General features: G+C 41.2%; 1 protein-coding gene across 1 annotated transcript in view; it reads right to left on the bottom strand.

Moving 5' to 3' along the window:
- Positions 1-6,170, bottom strand: part of FBN1 (fibrillin 1) — a 156,323-nt gene extending 150,153 nt beyond the window's left edge. Inside the window, exon 1 of the mRNA XM_086620462.1 lies at positions 6,001-6,170. Within this exon, the coding sequence (XP_086476588.1) occupies positions 6,001-6,170 (170 nt within the window). The remainder of the gene's footprint in view (positions 1-6,000) is intronic.
- Between the last annotated feature and the right edge of the window lie 11,428 nt (positions 6,171-17,598).

Below are 17,598 nucleotides of genomic sequence, written 5' to 3'. Positions count from 1 at the left end.
ATCAGACAATTCCACCATATATCCACAGCGGGAATTTATTACCTAGAACACAAGGAAAGAAACAAAGCGTAATCCATGACAGCTCTTGTTTTCTGATTAAGAGCTGTAGCATAAACCTGTTTCTAACCTGCCAAGCAATTAAATCATAGCCACAATGAGCCTTACACAGGATTCCCCAGGATGGAGGGCAGAAAGGTACCTTCCTATGATGGGATGCCACAAAGTGGCAAACGCAATGTGAAATTCTCCACTCACTCTGTACATAAAGTACAAGCTCATCACAGGCCAGCTGTGACCCACCCCGCAGCATCTGGGTCAGCGTATCAGGCCAGCCTGATATGGCTAAGAGCTATGCAAACCAAAATACATAAATAAATTAATAAAATTGCGGAAGAAAGGAAAGGAACTACACCAAACCCTGCCCTCCTGATCTTCAATGTGTCACCTTGGCAAAGTGATGGCTGGTGACACGAAACCTGCTTCATCTGAGTCCTCTGAGCCAATTTTACAGTATTTCCAACACAATCATGTTTCATACAGTACGTTAAGAATGCTGCTATACTGTTTATTGAAGCCTTTTTCCTCTGTTTGTTCTACTTGTGACTTACTATCATCAAATGGGAAAAAGTATTTCTCTAATGTATTTTTTGGGGATGGTGGTCTAATTCAAATTTCAAACAACAGACACATGGTACTTCAAAATCATTTGTGTCCAGCTACAAAATACTGTGCGAAAAGATCACAGAGGGGAAGACTGGCTAAGCAGTTGGTAACATCATGTGTGCCTAAGACACTCACCAGTAAGACTACAACAGTACCCACCAAAAGCTTTAACCATAGGATGTTTTTTTCACTGGCATACCCCAAATAAATTGAGTCCTAATTCTGCACTATGAACTTCACAGGCCCAAAGTCTATCCCCATAAATCATAAACCAGAACTGGGAATAAGGCCATGCCTTTTAAACAGATGATGTCCGAATGACAAGATTTGAAAATCTAAGCAGACAGCACAAGGACTACATAGGCTTGAAGATTATTTGCTTTTTACTGGTTTTCTTCAGGCTGAAGAACAAAACTATAACAAGAACACTAGCGTTGGAGCTTTGCATTGCTACTGGCTCTGGATAAAGCAGTCCAGTGAAGACTATTGTCAGACAGCTTTCACTGAATGCATTAAAAAATTTACATATAATATTTAAACTAGAATCTTCCAAAATGTAATTAAAACCTATTGTGGCAGCCAGGGGAAGACATCTATATGATCAGAACTGAAAACAATATGTCATCCCTCTGAATACTAGCCCTTCAGCAAGTGTTAATAACAGCTATTGCCAGACATAGAATAGACTCTGTGCTGGCTTCTTGCACCGTTCTGTCTGCTTTCTCTACTCCTCATCCACACATCCTGCTCCCCAGAGAAAGACACACCTATATCAAATCGCACCATACAGTCCTACTGAAAGAAGAGAAACATGTACATAAGACAGAGTGCCAAGATCTATGAACTCATTTCACTCTGGAATTAGATTTCCAAGGATAATGTAATAATAAATAAATTGTATCACAACCGTTGGCAAACAAATTTAGAGAGGTGCAAAACCTTAACACTACGTGTAGTTGCCAAGGACTTCAGGTTTTGCATTAGGAGGTACTGGTATAAAGGTTCTTCATCCTCCATACATACAGGCTTTACCCCGTAAGGTGCAGAGGACTGGATGGAGGCTAGCCATGCCGCCTAGAAGCCAGGTGAGTGCTCCAGTACATCAGGTATTACAGTGACTTGCATGTATTTTTAATTAAGATTTTTATTCCCAAGTATTCAGGCTGCCTCCTGCTCACAGAGTGACACTGACAAGGTGTGGCACCAGCAGCTGGCCAGAGGCATGCAGGCCAAAAGTAGTAAGAAAAATGTTTGAGGTTTTTCAGTATAAACCAATATTTACCAGTACGGAAAGTCTGCTTTTCTTCAGCAGGCTTTTAGTGGTAAATATTGGTTTAAAATGAAAACCAGAAGTCTTAATTATATAGTTGAATACTAGAATTATGTTATAGATTCGTAAGACTTATTTTGTTTCAGGAAGCAGTGATGCATAAAAAGGGTCAAATCCAACCAAGTTTACTCAAGTAAGCATATGGGTAAACCTGTGGACTTCATTTGGGATGATCAAGTTGGTCCAAAAAACCTCAATCCCCTGTCAAACAGCTTTAATTCAAGAGTTTTATGAATCATTTTGGACCCAACTGTTCTGTTCTGCAATATTCACTACAATTTCGACTTAATAATAATAAAAAAATTAAATCATTCTTACACAAATGCATTTAATTAATATCTTAATTAGAGTCATGCTACAACTCAGCTATCTTGAAGAAATTTTAGTTCTTTTAAAAACTTCTGCTGAGCTACTTGTTAGGCAAATAATTGCTTTCTTTGGCCATTATACTGAGAACGGATTGATAAACATTGCTTAAAATATTGTTAAGAACTGATGGATCCTCATTAGTTTGAGGTCTTTGTCTAGCATCATCAAAAAATTTATTTCTAAGCTCTTTAAGCACAACAGTTCTTGCATTCAGTCAAGTATCAATCAAATCACCATTAAATTATTTTTTACTTTATAGCCAAAAGATTGAAACATATATAAACGGTTGACTTCAAGCATGTATTGTTCAGAAAGAACTTCCCATTCATGGCCAGTTTTGTAGGTTTTATTTCTTTAAAAGTTGACGCTTCATTCTTAGGTGTTTAAGGGGTAGCAGAATAATGGGTTTATACCTTATACTTCAATACATTAAGATTGTGTTAAAGTTTTAAGGATCCAGAGGATGAAAGCGTCTTGGTAACAGTTTATTATTTTAACTTGCTGAGTCACAATGGATTCCAGCAACATTTCCATGAATGGAGAATCTAGTCATGTTTTGAAATAATTACTGTCTTTATTCCGATTGCTCTCTGATCACTTTCTGATTGTTTAGAGGCACCAGCACATAAACACACATTGCCTTAGACCAAACACAGATGGCATTACAAGGACTTCATTGCTAATGCCTTTGTAGCTGGACCAATTCAAACTACATGAGTAGCAAGCTTAAAGTCTTAAAATGAGTACATAAGAGGCATTTCCACATGATTTAGAATTACTAAAGTTAAAATATACTTCTAGAATCATGTTATATGTTCGGACAGCTCACTGGCATAAACAATGAGGCAAAGGTCACAAGGACGAAAGCAAACATCTCCTGCAATCAACAGCTTGCAGTAAAAAGCGTTGAGTGGGAAAAACCACAAGAATTGAAACAGATCTTAGGCTTCTTCATTTTAACATACAAGACCAGTATTCACACAGAGACTAACCTCAGTACTTTTAAATGCTGAAAAGCTTTCAATAGTCATTATAATCAAACACACAAAAAGTTTAAATGTAAAGGATTTTCTCTAAAAACATATCCCCATGCTCCTAGAATCAGAGCAAGAGTTCACTGCAAAAGGAAGAAAAAAAAGTCTTAGTCAACTACAATAACATGAAAAATAGTTTCCCAGCATCTGTTATGACTTGTATTACAACTCTCAGATTCCCAAATGTATTTGTACTGATGAACAAGTTAAAAAAATAGTATGTCTTCTTGTAAAATCATGTTTTTAGTGTTTTAGTCCTTCAATAACAAAGAATTATTCTTGTCTAATGTATATATGGTTCCTGTACATTCAAAATATGTTTTCCATCTAGCTTTCTAAAGAAATACTTCCAACCTTGTCTGTTAAAATGACAATTTTTTTATTCGTATTGTACAGTACAGTATCACACCTAAGGAAGTGCTCACAATTTCTAAACTGGAAATATCCCGCAGGATTCACCCAATAATGACCAAGATGACCGTGTGTTAACAATCTCTTCCACGCCATTTGAGAACTCTACACTCAGCTGCAAATGAGAGTTACAGAAAAAGGTCTAACAAGCAATCAAACCAATTATTTGTTTGGTCTTTACTGTATCTCAGATCATCTGGCAAATTATGATATTCTTGTTAAGAACCTGCTTCCCAAGGGCACTCATTCAGATTTGGAATATTCCAAATAACAGAGCAAGACACAAAATACCTAAAATTGATATTATCATTATCTCTAGATTTGCAGATTACTAAGTAGGTATATGTAACACGTAAGTAATACTCAATCAGAGGAAGAATCATTACAAAGTACATAACAAACTGAAGGCTTCAGTTAAACATAAAAATCAACTCATAAGACTAAATACTTACCCTAACCCGTTTCAGATTCCAAAAATAATTAACACTTGAAATATCATCTTTTGATGCACTATTATTACTCTCTGAACGGCACAGTTTTAAAGCAAAAGTTACATTCACCAAAGAAATGTTATCCTCAGCTAACGTGCCCTTAACTCCCACCAAGACTATCAAGTCAGCACGCGTGTGCTACATGGCACACTCTGTCCCACTGGTCAGCAAATGATGTTTGTCAGTTTGATATTAACTCAGAGTTCTATAACGAGAAAGTTTATCAAAACATCCGGAAGAATAAAGGCTCTTTCTGATAAATATTATTCCTTAACGTCTTTTATTGCTTGCAATTAGTCCTACAAACTTTGCTGTACGTCCTTCTCACCTCCTAAAAGAGTTTTTGTCACAGTAAGGACCTACTTTGTCCAACTATTTCTCTTGTGACGAGGTATAAAGAAATGAAATAAGAGAGTCTGACCCTACAAAATCAGATCCTTGAAAAACAATCCTGATAGCTTGCATCCATTTTTACAGCATGGGGAACTAAAACTATAAACTCTTTCCAAGCAGGCAAGCATAAAAAAAAGCCAATATTGCAAATCTGAACATAAACAAAAAGCACTATATGAGTATGAGGAAGTTAGCAAGAAATTAAAGCATGTTCATCAAGGCCTCTAAAAATAAGTTGTAATAGCTCCTTTTTGAGGAAATCGGGAAAAGAGAGAAAATATCTTGCATCCTTTACCAAAGCATGAGTATCTCCATATAATTTTTGCTACGTTTGCCCTCTGCCTGATGAGAGAAAAATCTGGCTATATGGGCTGAAAAAGTGCACTGGAACACCTGAAAAAGGAAACCTCTTTTTTTTTTTTTTTCTCCCCAATACTGCAAGCGTTTCACCTTTACAGTGAACTGAATTTTCAACTGCAAACACACGCAATGCCTTTCAGCTGACTTAACTATTTTTGCATTGGAAAGGTGTTCCATTAGAATTGGGAAAACAGTTTGCCTGACAGATTTACCTTTTAAAAAAACACTTTGCTAAGCGTGTACCACACACAACGTTTCATAACGATTTTCAACATTGTATGCTTGGGCTCACTCATACTAGGACTAAATAGCTCTGATACCAAAAAACGGTCCCTATACTTTCCCCCTGCCGTCCTCAGGTCACAAGGAACACCAGACACGCAAAGACAGTCCGCTTGAGCACAAGAAAAGATGCACATCGCAAAAGGTTTGAGGTGGAGATGAGCGAGAACAGCTAATGGAAAGGGCATGCTGTGGTCTCCGGGCCTCACCGCTATTCTGCTTTACTCAAAGCACGAGTACTGGCCGCGGGAGGAATGCACAAGCGCGCAGTGTGCCTTTATCTTCCCAAAGCTAAATCAGCAACCTCCGAGCTACATCGGCTCATCCTCACGAAGCATCACCCACCCAAAGGCAAAGCAAGGCTGCAGCACGCAGGCGACAGAGCACCCTGCCCGGCGGGCAGCCGGCGGGGCCCCGGGAGGGCGGCGGGGCCCCGCACCCCGCCGGTACCCTGCGATGCTGCGGGCGCTGTACGGCGCCCCCCAACCCAACCCGCCCCTCGGCAGGGGCAGCCCGAAGGGGGGGTCGGGGAGCTCTCCCACACCCGCCACCTCCCACCGCAAAGGGACAATGGATACGGATGCACACACACACATCCGCAGGCAGATCCACGCCCGCTCCCCGGACCACGCCGCGGTCCCGCCGGTGGGGCCGGCCCCGCACCTACCCTTTGAGCGCGTCGTGCCCGCCGGCGCCCTGTCCTCGCCTCTTGGCCCGGCTGGCCCGGCTCTCCTTGGCGCTCACCCCCTCGGCGTGCCCGGCGGCGGCGGCGCCCGCCTGGGACGCCCACAGCACGGCAACTCCCAGGGCGATCCCCAGCAGCCGCCCCCGCCACATCGCGTCCCCCGAGCCCCCGGGCTGCGAGCGGCCGCCGCCTCCTCTCCGCCGCCGAAGTCCGCCGGTCCGCGCCGCCCCGTCTCCGACCAGCCTCTCCAAGGCGAACTGCGAGGGAAAAAAAGAGGAGGCGGGGATGGGGGGTGTCAGCGACCGAGAAAAAGCGGGCGCGGCCGCCCCGCGCCCCCCGCGCCCCGGCGCCGTCGGCCCGCGGCCAGCCCGACGCTAGCCCGCCCGCCAGAGGCGGCGGCCGCCGCGGGGGATGGCGAGGGGCTGCCCGGAGCCGCGCGGACTCTACCTTCCCTCCAACAGCATCCGTGCCGGCTCCCGCTCCCGCACCCGCCGCGGAGAGCCCGCGGCCGCCACCACCGCTCCCGGAGCCGCTCCGGGGCTGGAAGCGTCTCCCGAGCATACACCCTCCCCGGCTCCCAGAGCCGGGCACCGCGCCGAGCCGCGGCGGCTGGAGCGCGGTACCCGGCCGGGGCGCGCCGCGGGCAGGGAGCCCCGCACCCAGCCCGCCCGCCCCGGGAGAAGCCCGCTGCGAGGGGCGCGCACCCGCTGGAGCCGCCGCCGCCGCCGGCTGCCGTTCCCGCTGCTGTTCCAGCTGCGGCCGCTGCACCCACCGCTGCTCCAGCTGCGGCTCCAGCTGCCCCCTCCCTCTCTCCCTCCGTCCTCCTCCTCCTTTTTCCCCTCCTCTCTCCCCCCCCCCCCCTTCAAGTATCGTTGGCGCAACTTCTCGCGAGAGAGAGGTGAATAAAAATGTCCCCCCATCCCCCGAACCGCCACCCCGGGGGCGCTCAGCGGTGCCCGAGCCGCCGCCGAAGCGGCGGGAGACTGGTGAGCCCCGCGGCGGGTCACCTGCGGCAAGCTGCCGGCCCGGGGCCGGGGCCGGGGCCGTGGGATGCTCTGCCCCGAGAGGCTCCCCAGGAGCCGCAGGAAGTTTGCGGTCCTGCCCGGGAGGACGGGGCTCTGCCGCCTCCCGCGGCTGCGGGGGAAGCCGCGGGCCGGCAGCGCTCAGGTTACCCCGCGCGTCCCCGGCGAGAGCAGCAGCCTTAGCTCTGGGCTGGTCTCAATGCTGAGGAGCAGAGTGTGTGCGTAACGCAGGACTAGGGGGGAACAGAAGGAAGGGGACGCCTATGCCTCCGTCTAGAAATGTATGTATACATGTGTGTCCCAGAGGTGTAGCATTTTGCATCTATCGAGTAGCTTAAGAAAAAAACATAATAGTATCCGTTTCCCTTATAAGGAAAAACAGCAACGATGTTGGCTTTACCTTGGAGGCTGCTACAGAATGAATAATGCACTTTCTAGCAACTAGCACGGCGCACACACCGACGCACCGAGCTCTTCTGTACATACTCCTAAATCTCTACAGCCAGCTCCAGAACAAATGCATGTCTCATCCTTACCAAAGAAAGGAAAAAAAAACTCGCAGTTTTTACTTATGCTTTTGCGGTTTTGTCCCTGACCTTCTCTGCTAAGACTGATTTAGAAATCCTGAAGAGCAGCAAGCCACTACCACCTCTAGAAAGGCAGAGTTTTAATACTGAAATAATTCAGAGTGGGGGGAGGACAGATAAGAGTCAGAGTTCAAGCCCAGATTATATACTCGTCAAGTAGCTCTGTATCAGGATTATCCTATCTCAGCATAACACTGAAAATACAAACCCCAAAAAACCCCAAATCTATTAGGCTGAAAGTAAACTATATTTATGCATTGTGGTGCTCCTTACATAAATATTTTGGCAGAAATGTTGGATTTCCTCATTTGCAGGTGTTTTCATCTTTTGTTAGTTTCAGGCAGGTACTGATGGTGAATGGTTCTGGGTTATTGAATTGATGTTGCGAAAGCTCAGTTGCACAATTTTATAAGCAAGCAGCTGACCACACAGCCACAGCAGCTGCCAAACCACCCTGCCCAAAGATGAATGCATGGTGTATCGTGTACCACTAATACAGCATTAGGAAATAAGGAAGTACCATGTAAGATTTCCTAGTACCAATCTCTGTCTGCAGCTGGAATGTCATGATGACACAAAATGTGATAGATGCTGTTTGAAATATATAGTTTGAATCAGCTCATAGTAGTTTTTATATTATGTATATAATTATGCATTATCCTTCTAAATATACATAGAAGTATTTAAACTAGTACAGGAAATGCTGTATTTGTGTGTGCTCACCACAATAACTGCATTCTGATCATTTTGGCTGATTTTTATGCTCAAGGAAAGTGGTGGATTCTGCAAATTATAAAACAGTCATTTGATTTTGGCCATTCCATTGTCACTGTTCCACAGTTTAACATGAAAACTTTCAGACAGGCACTTAAAATAAGGTAAAACGTAGATGTGCAGTGAAATACTGTGATACATTGGCACAAGAAATAAGTAACAGATTCAGAGCATGGCTCTTCAGTGTGTCTGAACAGGCCCAAGATGCAGCAACCCAAAACTTATACTACTATTTTATAACTCGTACAAAATGCATCAAGGGAATTAACTTCAATTCTGCATGCAGAGTATTACTGATTTGCAGTTTGCACCACAGAAGTAGAAATTAGGGGTTTCAATAATTGCAAAATTTTGATTTTCCTCCTGCAATCCAGACAGATAAATAGGAAATTGATTTTTTCAAAGTTTTCTTGTTTGTCTGCCACATAAGCAGACAAAGATGAGGGTTTTTTTTTATGCCTATGCTTGTTGAAAAGATAATATAGAATTGTGTAAAGGATTTTGTATTTCTTTTGCAGTGACAAATTAAAATTTGCTCAAAAAAGAGACCAAAGATAAAGGTGGTGGTAACTGTCCCTGCTATTAAGAAATCAGGACATGCGGTACATTGATGTACAATTCTCCTCCTTCACTCTCATCTATGTGTACAGCAAATCTAAACATTTATTTAATGAATATAGAAGGTAAATACATTTAAACCAAACCACGTTGTAAGATATTTACTAATTATGTTTATAACGTGAAGACAGAATTTACCAGTAAACAAAAATGAGGTATGAAAGGAATTCTAGGTTACTATTTACTCAAACATTCTTTCATTTTCAATGTTTTCTGTTTCAACTGCTTACACTTTGTGGATGAGCTAACAGAAAAGTATCTAGTCTGTGTCACAGGTTAATGGGATGATTTTCTCTTATCTTCTAGGACATTTTATGATGTATTATTTGGTATCTTGCATGATTGCTGAAATGTGGATTACACTATATGAAGTAATGTTACGTGATATGTGGGCTGTCCATTAATTAATCGAGTGAAATATGTAGCACATCATCAAGTTCTGGTGTGTCATTTTAAAGAATATGCATATATATTAGAAGTACTGAAATTGTTGACAACTTTAAAAAACCTGGGCTCTCAAACCACTACGAAAATACACCCTCACAAGCCAAAGACTTAAAACAACTTCTGCTCTCTGCCGCTGAACAGAGCTACTAATAAAGGTCATTCACACACTTCGCCACGGCCACTTGAGCCTTTGCAAACATTTGGACTCTGAAGAACATATAGACAAACAGATTCCTATATGGCCTCCAAAACACTTGTCATCCACTCAGAAGTTTCTCTCACGAAAAAAAACAAAACAGCAATTCTGATGATCACTGTCTCCCATGGCAAAGAAAAACCTGAACTCTTAGATTAACTGAGATCCAGAAGCTCAGCGATATTTAGCTCCTTGATCAAATCCTGGATCAAACCCAGAAATAAAAGACACCAAGAACAAGGCATAAAACATCAGTGCTACATGCATAGCAGGATTTGCCGTAACACATAATCAACTATTTTCCACAATGTCGATTCTTCTAGATGATTTTGAGGATCTTATAGCTGTATCTTGGAGGATGTAGATGGCATGGATTATGGTGGCAGGGCCCAAAAATCAGGGGAGAATAATTATAGGTAGATTAATTATATCAAGGAATGACAGAGAAGACATAGACTACCTTTTGCAGTTAGATATCAGCTTGGAAGCAAGGATCCTAAATATTTACATAACTACACACACTTTAAATCAAGACATGCTCCTAGCTAGCCATGCCTTAGTGCCCCTCCCTATGCTTATCAACATCATGTACATAAATCATTTTATACAGTGGCTAAATTATGAAATTTTAACTGATTGTCAGAGAAATACCTGTTTGTCCTGCTATTTGATTTTCATAAAATCATTGAACGACGTTTTGAGCGCTGACGATCTTTGTGTTCAGCAGCAGTGATGCAAAGTACTGGTCTCCCTCCTTCCTGGCCTTCACCAAGCTCTTCATTGTAAGCAAACATTCTTCCCTCTCCTCCTGTAGGATGCTTATCAGAATTTTCATATTTTAGACAATTAAATTGTTTTGACCTGTTGCAAACAAAGAAATCTTATCACATGGAAGTAATGTGATAGAGTTGAGAGCTCATTTCAATTAGGTTTTTTATTTCAATTTTACTTGAACTGAACTTTTGCAGTAATTGTATCTTTTGATCTGCAAATTTACTCCAACCCAAGTGAGCAAAAATAAGTACGTCCATCTTACATATTTCTTAATAAAGAAAGTCTTGATTATGCCAATGAAAACAAATAGTGTGGGAAAGTTTTGGTGTGTGTATTTTTTAAAGTACATTACAAGCACAAACAGTAATTGCATCCAGACAACCAATTAACTGGTTTAAATCTTAAAAAAATTTTAAAATAAAAAAGTTAGGTAACTCAAAAGAAAACAAACTGTCATCTCTTTTTCTTAATGCTGTTTGGTCAGGCAAAATGTGTTAACTAGCTATGAAATCCGTTAATTATAGCTTTGAGGGGACAAATTTCACTTAAGACTTTTACTTCATTTTTACAAATTGTTTTATTTTAAGTTTTCATCTGTCAGCTGAGTTTATAATGATGGAGGAGGAAATCCAACCTACATTAGTATACAATTCCATAATTTGTGATACTGTGCAAAGTGTTGGGGTAGTATTTCTGTAACATTAAAAGAATTAAAAGAAAGTGTCTCTTGGCTCAAACATTAGGGGCCTATGTGCTTCTGGGGAAATTCCAGTATTTTATCTCAGTTGTATCCTAGATGACCATAAATCTATTACATTTTGTACAGATTCAGAACACATCTCACCTATTTATGGCTATATGGAGTTGTTTTAGCACAGAATTTATGTTGTTTTAAACAAAACAATCCCTTTAATTTACAAGAACAAGGGAAATTTTGGTATCACTCCACCAAGAATTGTATAAGTCAAATAATAATTGGATTTGTTCTTACTAAGCTCTGAATGAAAGATATTCTCACTCCTCTAACACACCTGAATTCTTCAGTATCAGTGACAACGAAAGCACGAGGAAACCTGAGAGATCCTAGTTCAGACACCCTCTTCTCAGTACTATTTTTAGGAAGGTCTGTATCACATTCACAGCTACTTTGTTTTCTAAAACTAGGCCTCATTTTAAATCAATCCTTACCTAATAAAAGTGAAATTGTTATACCACATCTCCATTTACTAAAGACATATGAGATTACACTAACAGAATTATTCATGGTAGACCTAAGTAAAAGATAAATAAAGCATAAGAAAACCTATGACTTCTATTCTGTCCTCCAGGAAGGGGAAGCACAACCTATCTTTTGTAAGACTAGAGTTGAATAGAAATACAACTAAAATACAGTGGAATGGAAAATAAAATTAAAAAAAAAATCCCAGTCTAACATAATGCATATATTGACATATATAATCCTATGTGTACAGCTAGAAAATGTAAAGTTTAACAATAGCAATTGTTTCTTTGATTTACATATAAAAAATTAATCCAGCCTTAGTGCAAGAAAAGGAAATATATAAATACTACTACTTTTCTGTCAGCTATAACCCTGACAAATTTAATGGGAACTTTGCCAGACTAACAGTTGCAAGCCGAGTTTCCTCAAGTCTTACATTCATCCCAGATGACCTCTTAAATCCCACCTGCAAGCTCAGAAGCAAAGTGAAACAAATTTCATGGCTTAGCATGAAATGCCAACTGCTGGGTGAATTTTCATGCTAAGACATTGAGCAAAACGGATACAACTTTTTATTAGAATTAGTACATTCCAAGTGGGTGGAAATCAGTAACTAGGAGCCTCTTCTCATAGCTCTCATTTATGCAGAACTCCCTACTGACTTGAACAAAGACAGCTGAATCAGGCCCTACATTCCTTCAGACATTGTGTCAGCAAGGGATTGGGTGTCTCTGCCTCTGTTTTCCATCCCAGTGTTCCTCTAGCTATGAGATGTCTTTGGTTGATAGGGAGTTGCCTCATGATGCAGTTGAAATAATAAAATAGGTAATAAGAGACCAGGGATTAGACTCTGAACCCGCCACATTCCATTTGCAAGGCCCTTCCTTTGAGAAATTACACCATGAGAGCATTGCATACAGCTCTCATAGAATCGATGATGAATTGAGGTTGGAAGGGACTTGTGGAAGTCATTTGGTCCAGTTGCCTGCTCAGCGCAGGACTAACTTTAGAGCAGGCAGCTCAGACCCTATCCAAGGGTCTATTCCATGTTCCTGGAATAACCTACTCCATTGTTTTACAGTTCCTATTGTGATTAATTTCTCTTAATAGTAGGAATTTCCCTTGTTAGAATGTGTCTGTTGCCTCTTGTCCAACCATTCCTTACCACTCAGAAGAGCCAGGCTCACTCTCCCCTGTACCCTGAAGACCACAGTAAGATCCTCTTTAACCTTTGCTTCTTCAGGTTGAATGAACTGTCTAGTCAGAGATCATTGCTTTAGCCCCTAATCATCCTGCTGGCCCTCTGCCAGACACACTCCAAGTGTCAATGGTTTTGGAAGTTAGTGTTTTGGGATTGCTTTTGTTTGGTTTGTTCGGCGTTTTCGTTGTTGTTGTTGTTTTTTGGGGGGTTTGGTTGTTGCTTTTTTTGTTCTGTTTTGTTTGGTTTTTGAGGGGGGAGGGGCGCTGTTTCTTTTTTGGTTTTTATTTTTTGTACCAAGGTGCCCAGAGCTGGCTACACTGCTGTAGATGCAGTTTCTCAAGTGCTAAAGGAGGGGGAGAATCACTTCTCTGCAGTGCCTGGCTACACTCCCACTAATACAGCCCCGTACGCAGTTGCCTGCCTTCACTGCAAGGGCACGCTGCTGGCTCACGTATGATAGTGATGAGTCTCCAGCCAGCGGATAGTATAACTCTGAGCTGCACTTTCCTTTATTCAATAACTTTCCAAAGGCTGACTTAATTTCATCAGGTTTTCTAGATACCAATAAATTATATGAGACAATCTCATCTAGAGTCTGTGATTTCTTACTGAGTATAAAATCATTTGGGGATTATTAATTTTTCTTTCCTTCCTCCCTGTCTGTTGAAATTATTAAAATTTACTTACTGTGAATCACTGGGAGGTTGTTTTATCAGATTCATAAGTTTCACCAGCCAGTCGTCATTGCCTCAAAATGCCCCATCAAATGCAAGGTCTTTCTATACACCACACTGGATAGAATAGGATCCATTTAATAATGCTCACATCTTTAATATATTGCATCCTGCACTTCCAGTATTGTTACCTGGGTATATTCAGCCCACAGAAGTCAATAGGAAAGTTCCTGTTAACTTTAAGTTTATTTTGTTTCATTATAGCCCCTTCTTATTTTTGTATTGGCTCAAGTCACAGCAAGCTGATTGTGTCCTAAAACAAATAGCTATAAAAAATACTGCAAAAGATTGCCTTTCTTTATAACAAAACAATAATGGCAGTTAATTCAAAAATATATTCATTTTACAAGTAACCAAATGAAGTTAAGGAAGCTTTTTGAGATTCCAAATGCTGTTGCTCACAGTGAGAACGAGAAGGGACAGGAAGAAAGCTCTGTATGTTTTTTGTGTTGTTTCTGTTGTTGGGCTTTTTTGAAAACACTTTTTTTTTTTTCCTTCCTCACAAGGAGAATTAAGATATAGGGATAATTTAAATTTTATTACTTAGATCACTTGAAATGTGAGTAACTTTTACCCGTGTTCTAGTACAAATTATTCAGATTACAATTTAAATTGGGGAAGAAATTCTAACATTAAAAAAAAAAAAAAATTTTAAACAAACAACAAAACCAACAACAAACTGCCTCTAAAACATCCCTAATGGTTTGCAAATTATGAACACCAAATCCACCTAAATTGCTATTGCTGTGATTAATGGAGTAGAGTTCAGAAGAGATTGGTTTGCCACGTTTCTTTTTAAAGGGACAGGTTTGACATTTACAAGTTTTCAATAAAAATGTTGAAAACTGGTTTTAGCTTTGTAAACTCCTTTCAATACCAAAAAAAAACCCACATAACTTCAGACGAATAAGAACAGAGGTCGAACAGGCACACAGTCAGAGGAAATGTCATCTGACACCCATAAGGGAGAGCCAAGGAAAAATACTCATAGGCAGGAGATGCTTGGGAAAAAGGACATCTATATCTATCTATCTATAGATATGTGGATATATAGTAAGGCTGACTTTTCCCACTCCTGTTCATCAGTAAAAGGAAGGAAGTCTAATTTTACAGATGAAACAGTAGGTGATGTAAATAAGGCGATACATGCTGCCTTTTTAAGATAAGGAAATCTTTCAGAGGCTCCAGTCTGGACGCGTTTATGATAAACTGTTGGGAAACAAGAGTTTCTCTGCATTGCAATGATCTGGAGAAACTTCCTTTGGCACTACAAGCCTAGTCTAAAGCCTGAGATAATATTTTTCCCCTACACTTATTTCAGTGGACTTCAGAACATGCCCTGACTTCAGTGTGGTGAACACTATTCCGTCAGTTAAGATAAGCTAAAGCACTGAAGTTTCCGAAAATACTGTATTACATGGATTCTAATGCCTTGTAGAGAATTGGAAACTATTCCTTCCATACAATTGGCTACAAAGTCTTTCCTGCTCTTCAAAACATGCAATCCTCTGCATTCTTTGGTCCATACACAAGGTTCTCTACCTACCTGTCTGAGTTCTTGTCACAAAGAGCAGAACAGCAACAAGTCTAAGCCGTCTTGCAAACTAAACATTCGGAGGCCCACACAGTCAAAATACAAAGAGAAATGTTGGCAGTGTTGTCTAAAACAAGAAATTAATGCTTTTTGAATTTACTCCAGCTTGTAAAAAATAAGTCTTTAGAATCCACATCTGTATCATGCTCTAATACACATGTTCAACAGTGACGAATTCAGACCTAAATGCGTTATAAAAACAACAGCACCATTACATTAGTTCAGTGGATAACTGATATGCATGTGCTGACAATGGTCATTCCCCATGGAATCCTGGAAAAAGTTGCTTTTTCTAGGTCATCTCAGCATTCAAAATCTTATAAGCCTTTTCTGTGTTTTTTTTGGTTGGTTGGTTTCCACCTCTCCCCCTCCCCTCCAGCAGTATCATAAACTGCATTTTAAGGGTAAGTTGACCTAAGCAACCCTGGTAGCTACTTAACGCTGCTTTGACAGGTTTGTTTCACAAGCTGTTCTTCCTCTTCCTGCAGTCCAAAACTGTGTAATAACATTTGCAAAAAGAAAAAAAAAGGAAAGCAAATTAAATATTTTTAAGAAATATTATCATTTATGTCACTAGCTAAACCCCATAATATGGGAAAGGTTAGCCCCAAGCTTAAACAAATCCCATCCTGGAGAAGAGAGTTCCAACACATTTGGAATTAAATTCTGTGTTCTGTTAACTGTGATTGAAGGACCAGAGTAGAAAGAAAATCCAAGGAACTTCTTCCACTCATGCAGAATACAGGTGGGATTTAGCCCAGGAAGATGCTGGGAAGTACAACAGTGTGTTAATGTGCAAATCCCAGCTATAAACCTATTTGAGTCTGCACTGTTCAACCCTACTCCTGAGCTATCAGCAGACAGCCTTTTGTCAGGAAAATGCTGTCTGACAGCTGCCAGGTGTAGAAGCTGCTGTTCTTCAGATGATCAACAAAATATGTTCCACAGTTGCCAGCACTCCTGCAAGAAAGCATTCAGCAGACAGTGTGATGATTTAATTTATAAGGTTGTTCATATTCCAGAAGCTCTCAGAAAGCCCAAGTGAGACTGTGGCCCTATTGCACTACACTAACAGCAGAGAAGGAAAGCTGCAGACCATTAGCCATTGCCATTCCACACTAGGTCTAGGCAAATTGTAGCAGTGCTGAAAGACGCTGTGACAGCAAGGCAGAAACAATATGCAGTAAGTAGTCCATCTTGAGGATGACTTCAGAGCTTCATTTACCATAACTAGACCTTACAGCTTTTGGATATGACCACCTGCATAGTCATTTTAAGACCTGTTTTCCTTGTCAACAGTCTCATTCTTCTGAAACTACAAAAAGGGATGAGAATAATTATAAAGGGGAGGGAGGAGGTCCTAAAATAAGGGATTAGGGATTTTAGCAAATATTTCTTTTAAGTCATACCATTGCTTCTGGTAGCAACAACAGAGAGCTTCCTAACAGAAACAGAGAGCTGACACGTGTAGCAATGTTTTAAAGTACTATGTCACATATGACAATCCACAGGAACTGCTTGACATGATCACAGATTTCTTCCTCCTCTTTCGTTGTTGCTACTGCAAGCTGAATTAACAGCAGTAGATTTTTTCCTCACAATTGCTTCCTCCCAATCCTCCCTGCTCTCCCCATCTAAATTTAAGAACAGCTTAATACATACTTCAAGGGTAGGAAGTATGCTGACCTAAAAGGCAGAAGCTGTAGGAATAAGGCATAAGCTGTTGGAGGTCAGACAACAGCTTACGGTCCAACCAGTCTCAATCATTCTGTGATTCTACGAATCTGGTAGGAACTCATTCACTAAATCTAGACAGGACCGAACAAAGGATAAGAAGATTGCCTTACCTCACACGCGTTCTTAGCCCAGATGAAACCCTACTGAATTATTACAGAGATTTGTGAAGGTGACTGAGCACTGGAACAGGTTGTGCCATAAAGTTTGTGGAGTCTCCATTCTTGGAGGTATTCAGAAGCCAACTGGACATCGTACTGGGCAACTGGCTCTAGGTCGCCCCACTTGAGCAGGGTGGGTTGGACCAGACAACGACCAGAGCTCCTCGCCAACATCAACCACTCTGAGTCTGTGCTCAGACAAATATGATTACAGGGATCACAAGTTTCACATTGGGATCTATTCAATCACTTCCTCTCTGATACTTCTACTGGGGCATAGTGTTTCAATAGATTTTTTCTGTTTCAGAGACCTAGAATCATTGAGTCTGAATTCATACTGGCCAAGTTCCCTGTTCTCCTAAGCACAAGAACCCAGAACTCCTTCTTTGACTCACATGTTAAGCTGCAGAGCTTTTAAATAACCACATCTGTTTTCTGGAGGAAGGTACTAGAGCATATGCGTGCCTGAAATTGCATGGTTATGGGACACAGATTTGATCCAGAGCTAATAAACTG

This window comes from Tauraco erythrolophus, chromosome 14 (assembly GCF_009769465.1).
Source record: "Tauraco erythrolophus isolate bTauEry1 chromosome 14, bTauEry1.pri, whole genome shotgun sequence".
NCBI classification, from domain to species: Eukaryota; Metazoa; Chordata; class Aves; order Musophagiformes; family Musophagidae; genus Tauraco; species Tauraco erythrolophus.
This window is presented reverse-complemented; position numbering and strand designations above follow the sequence as displayed.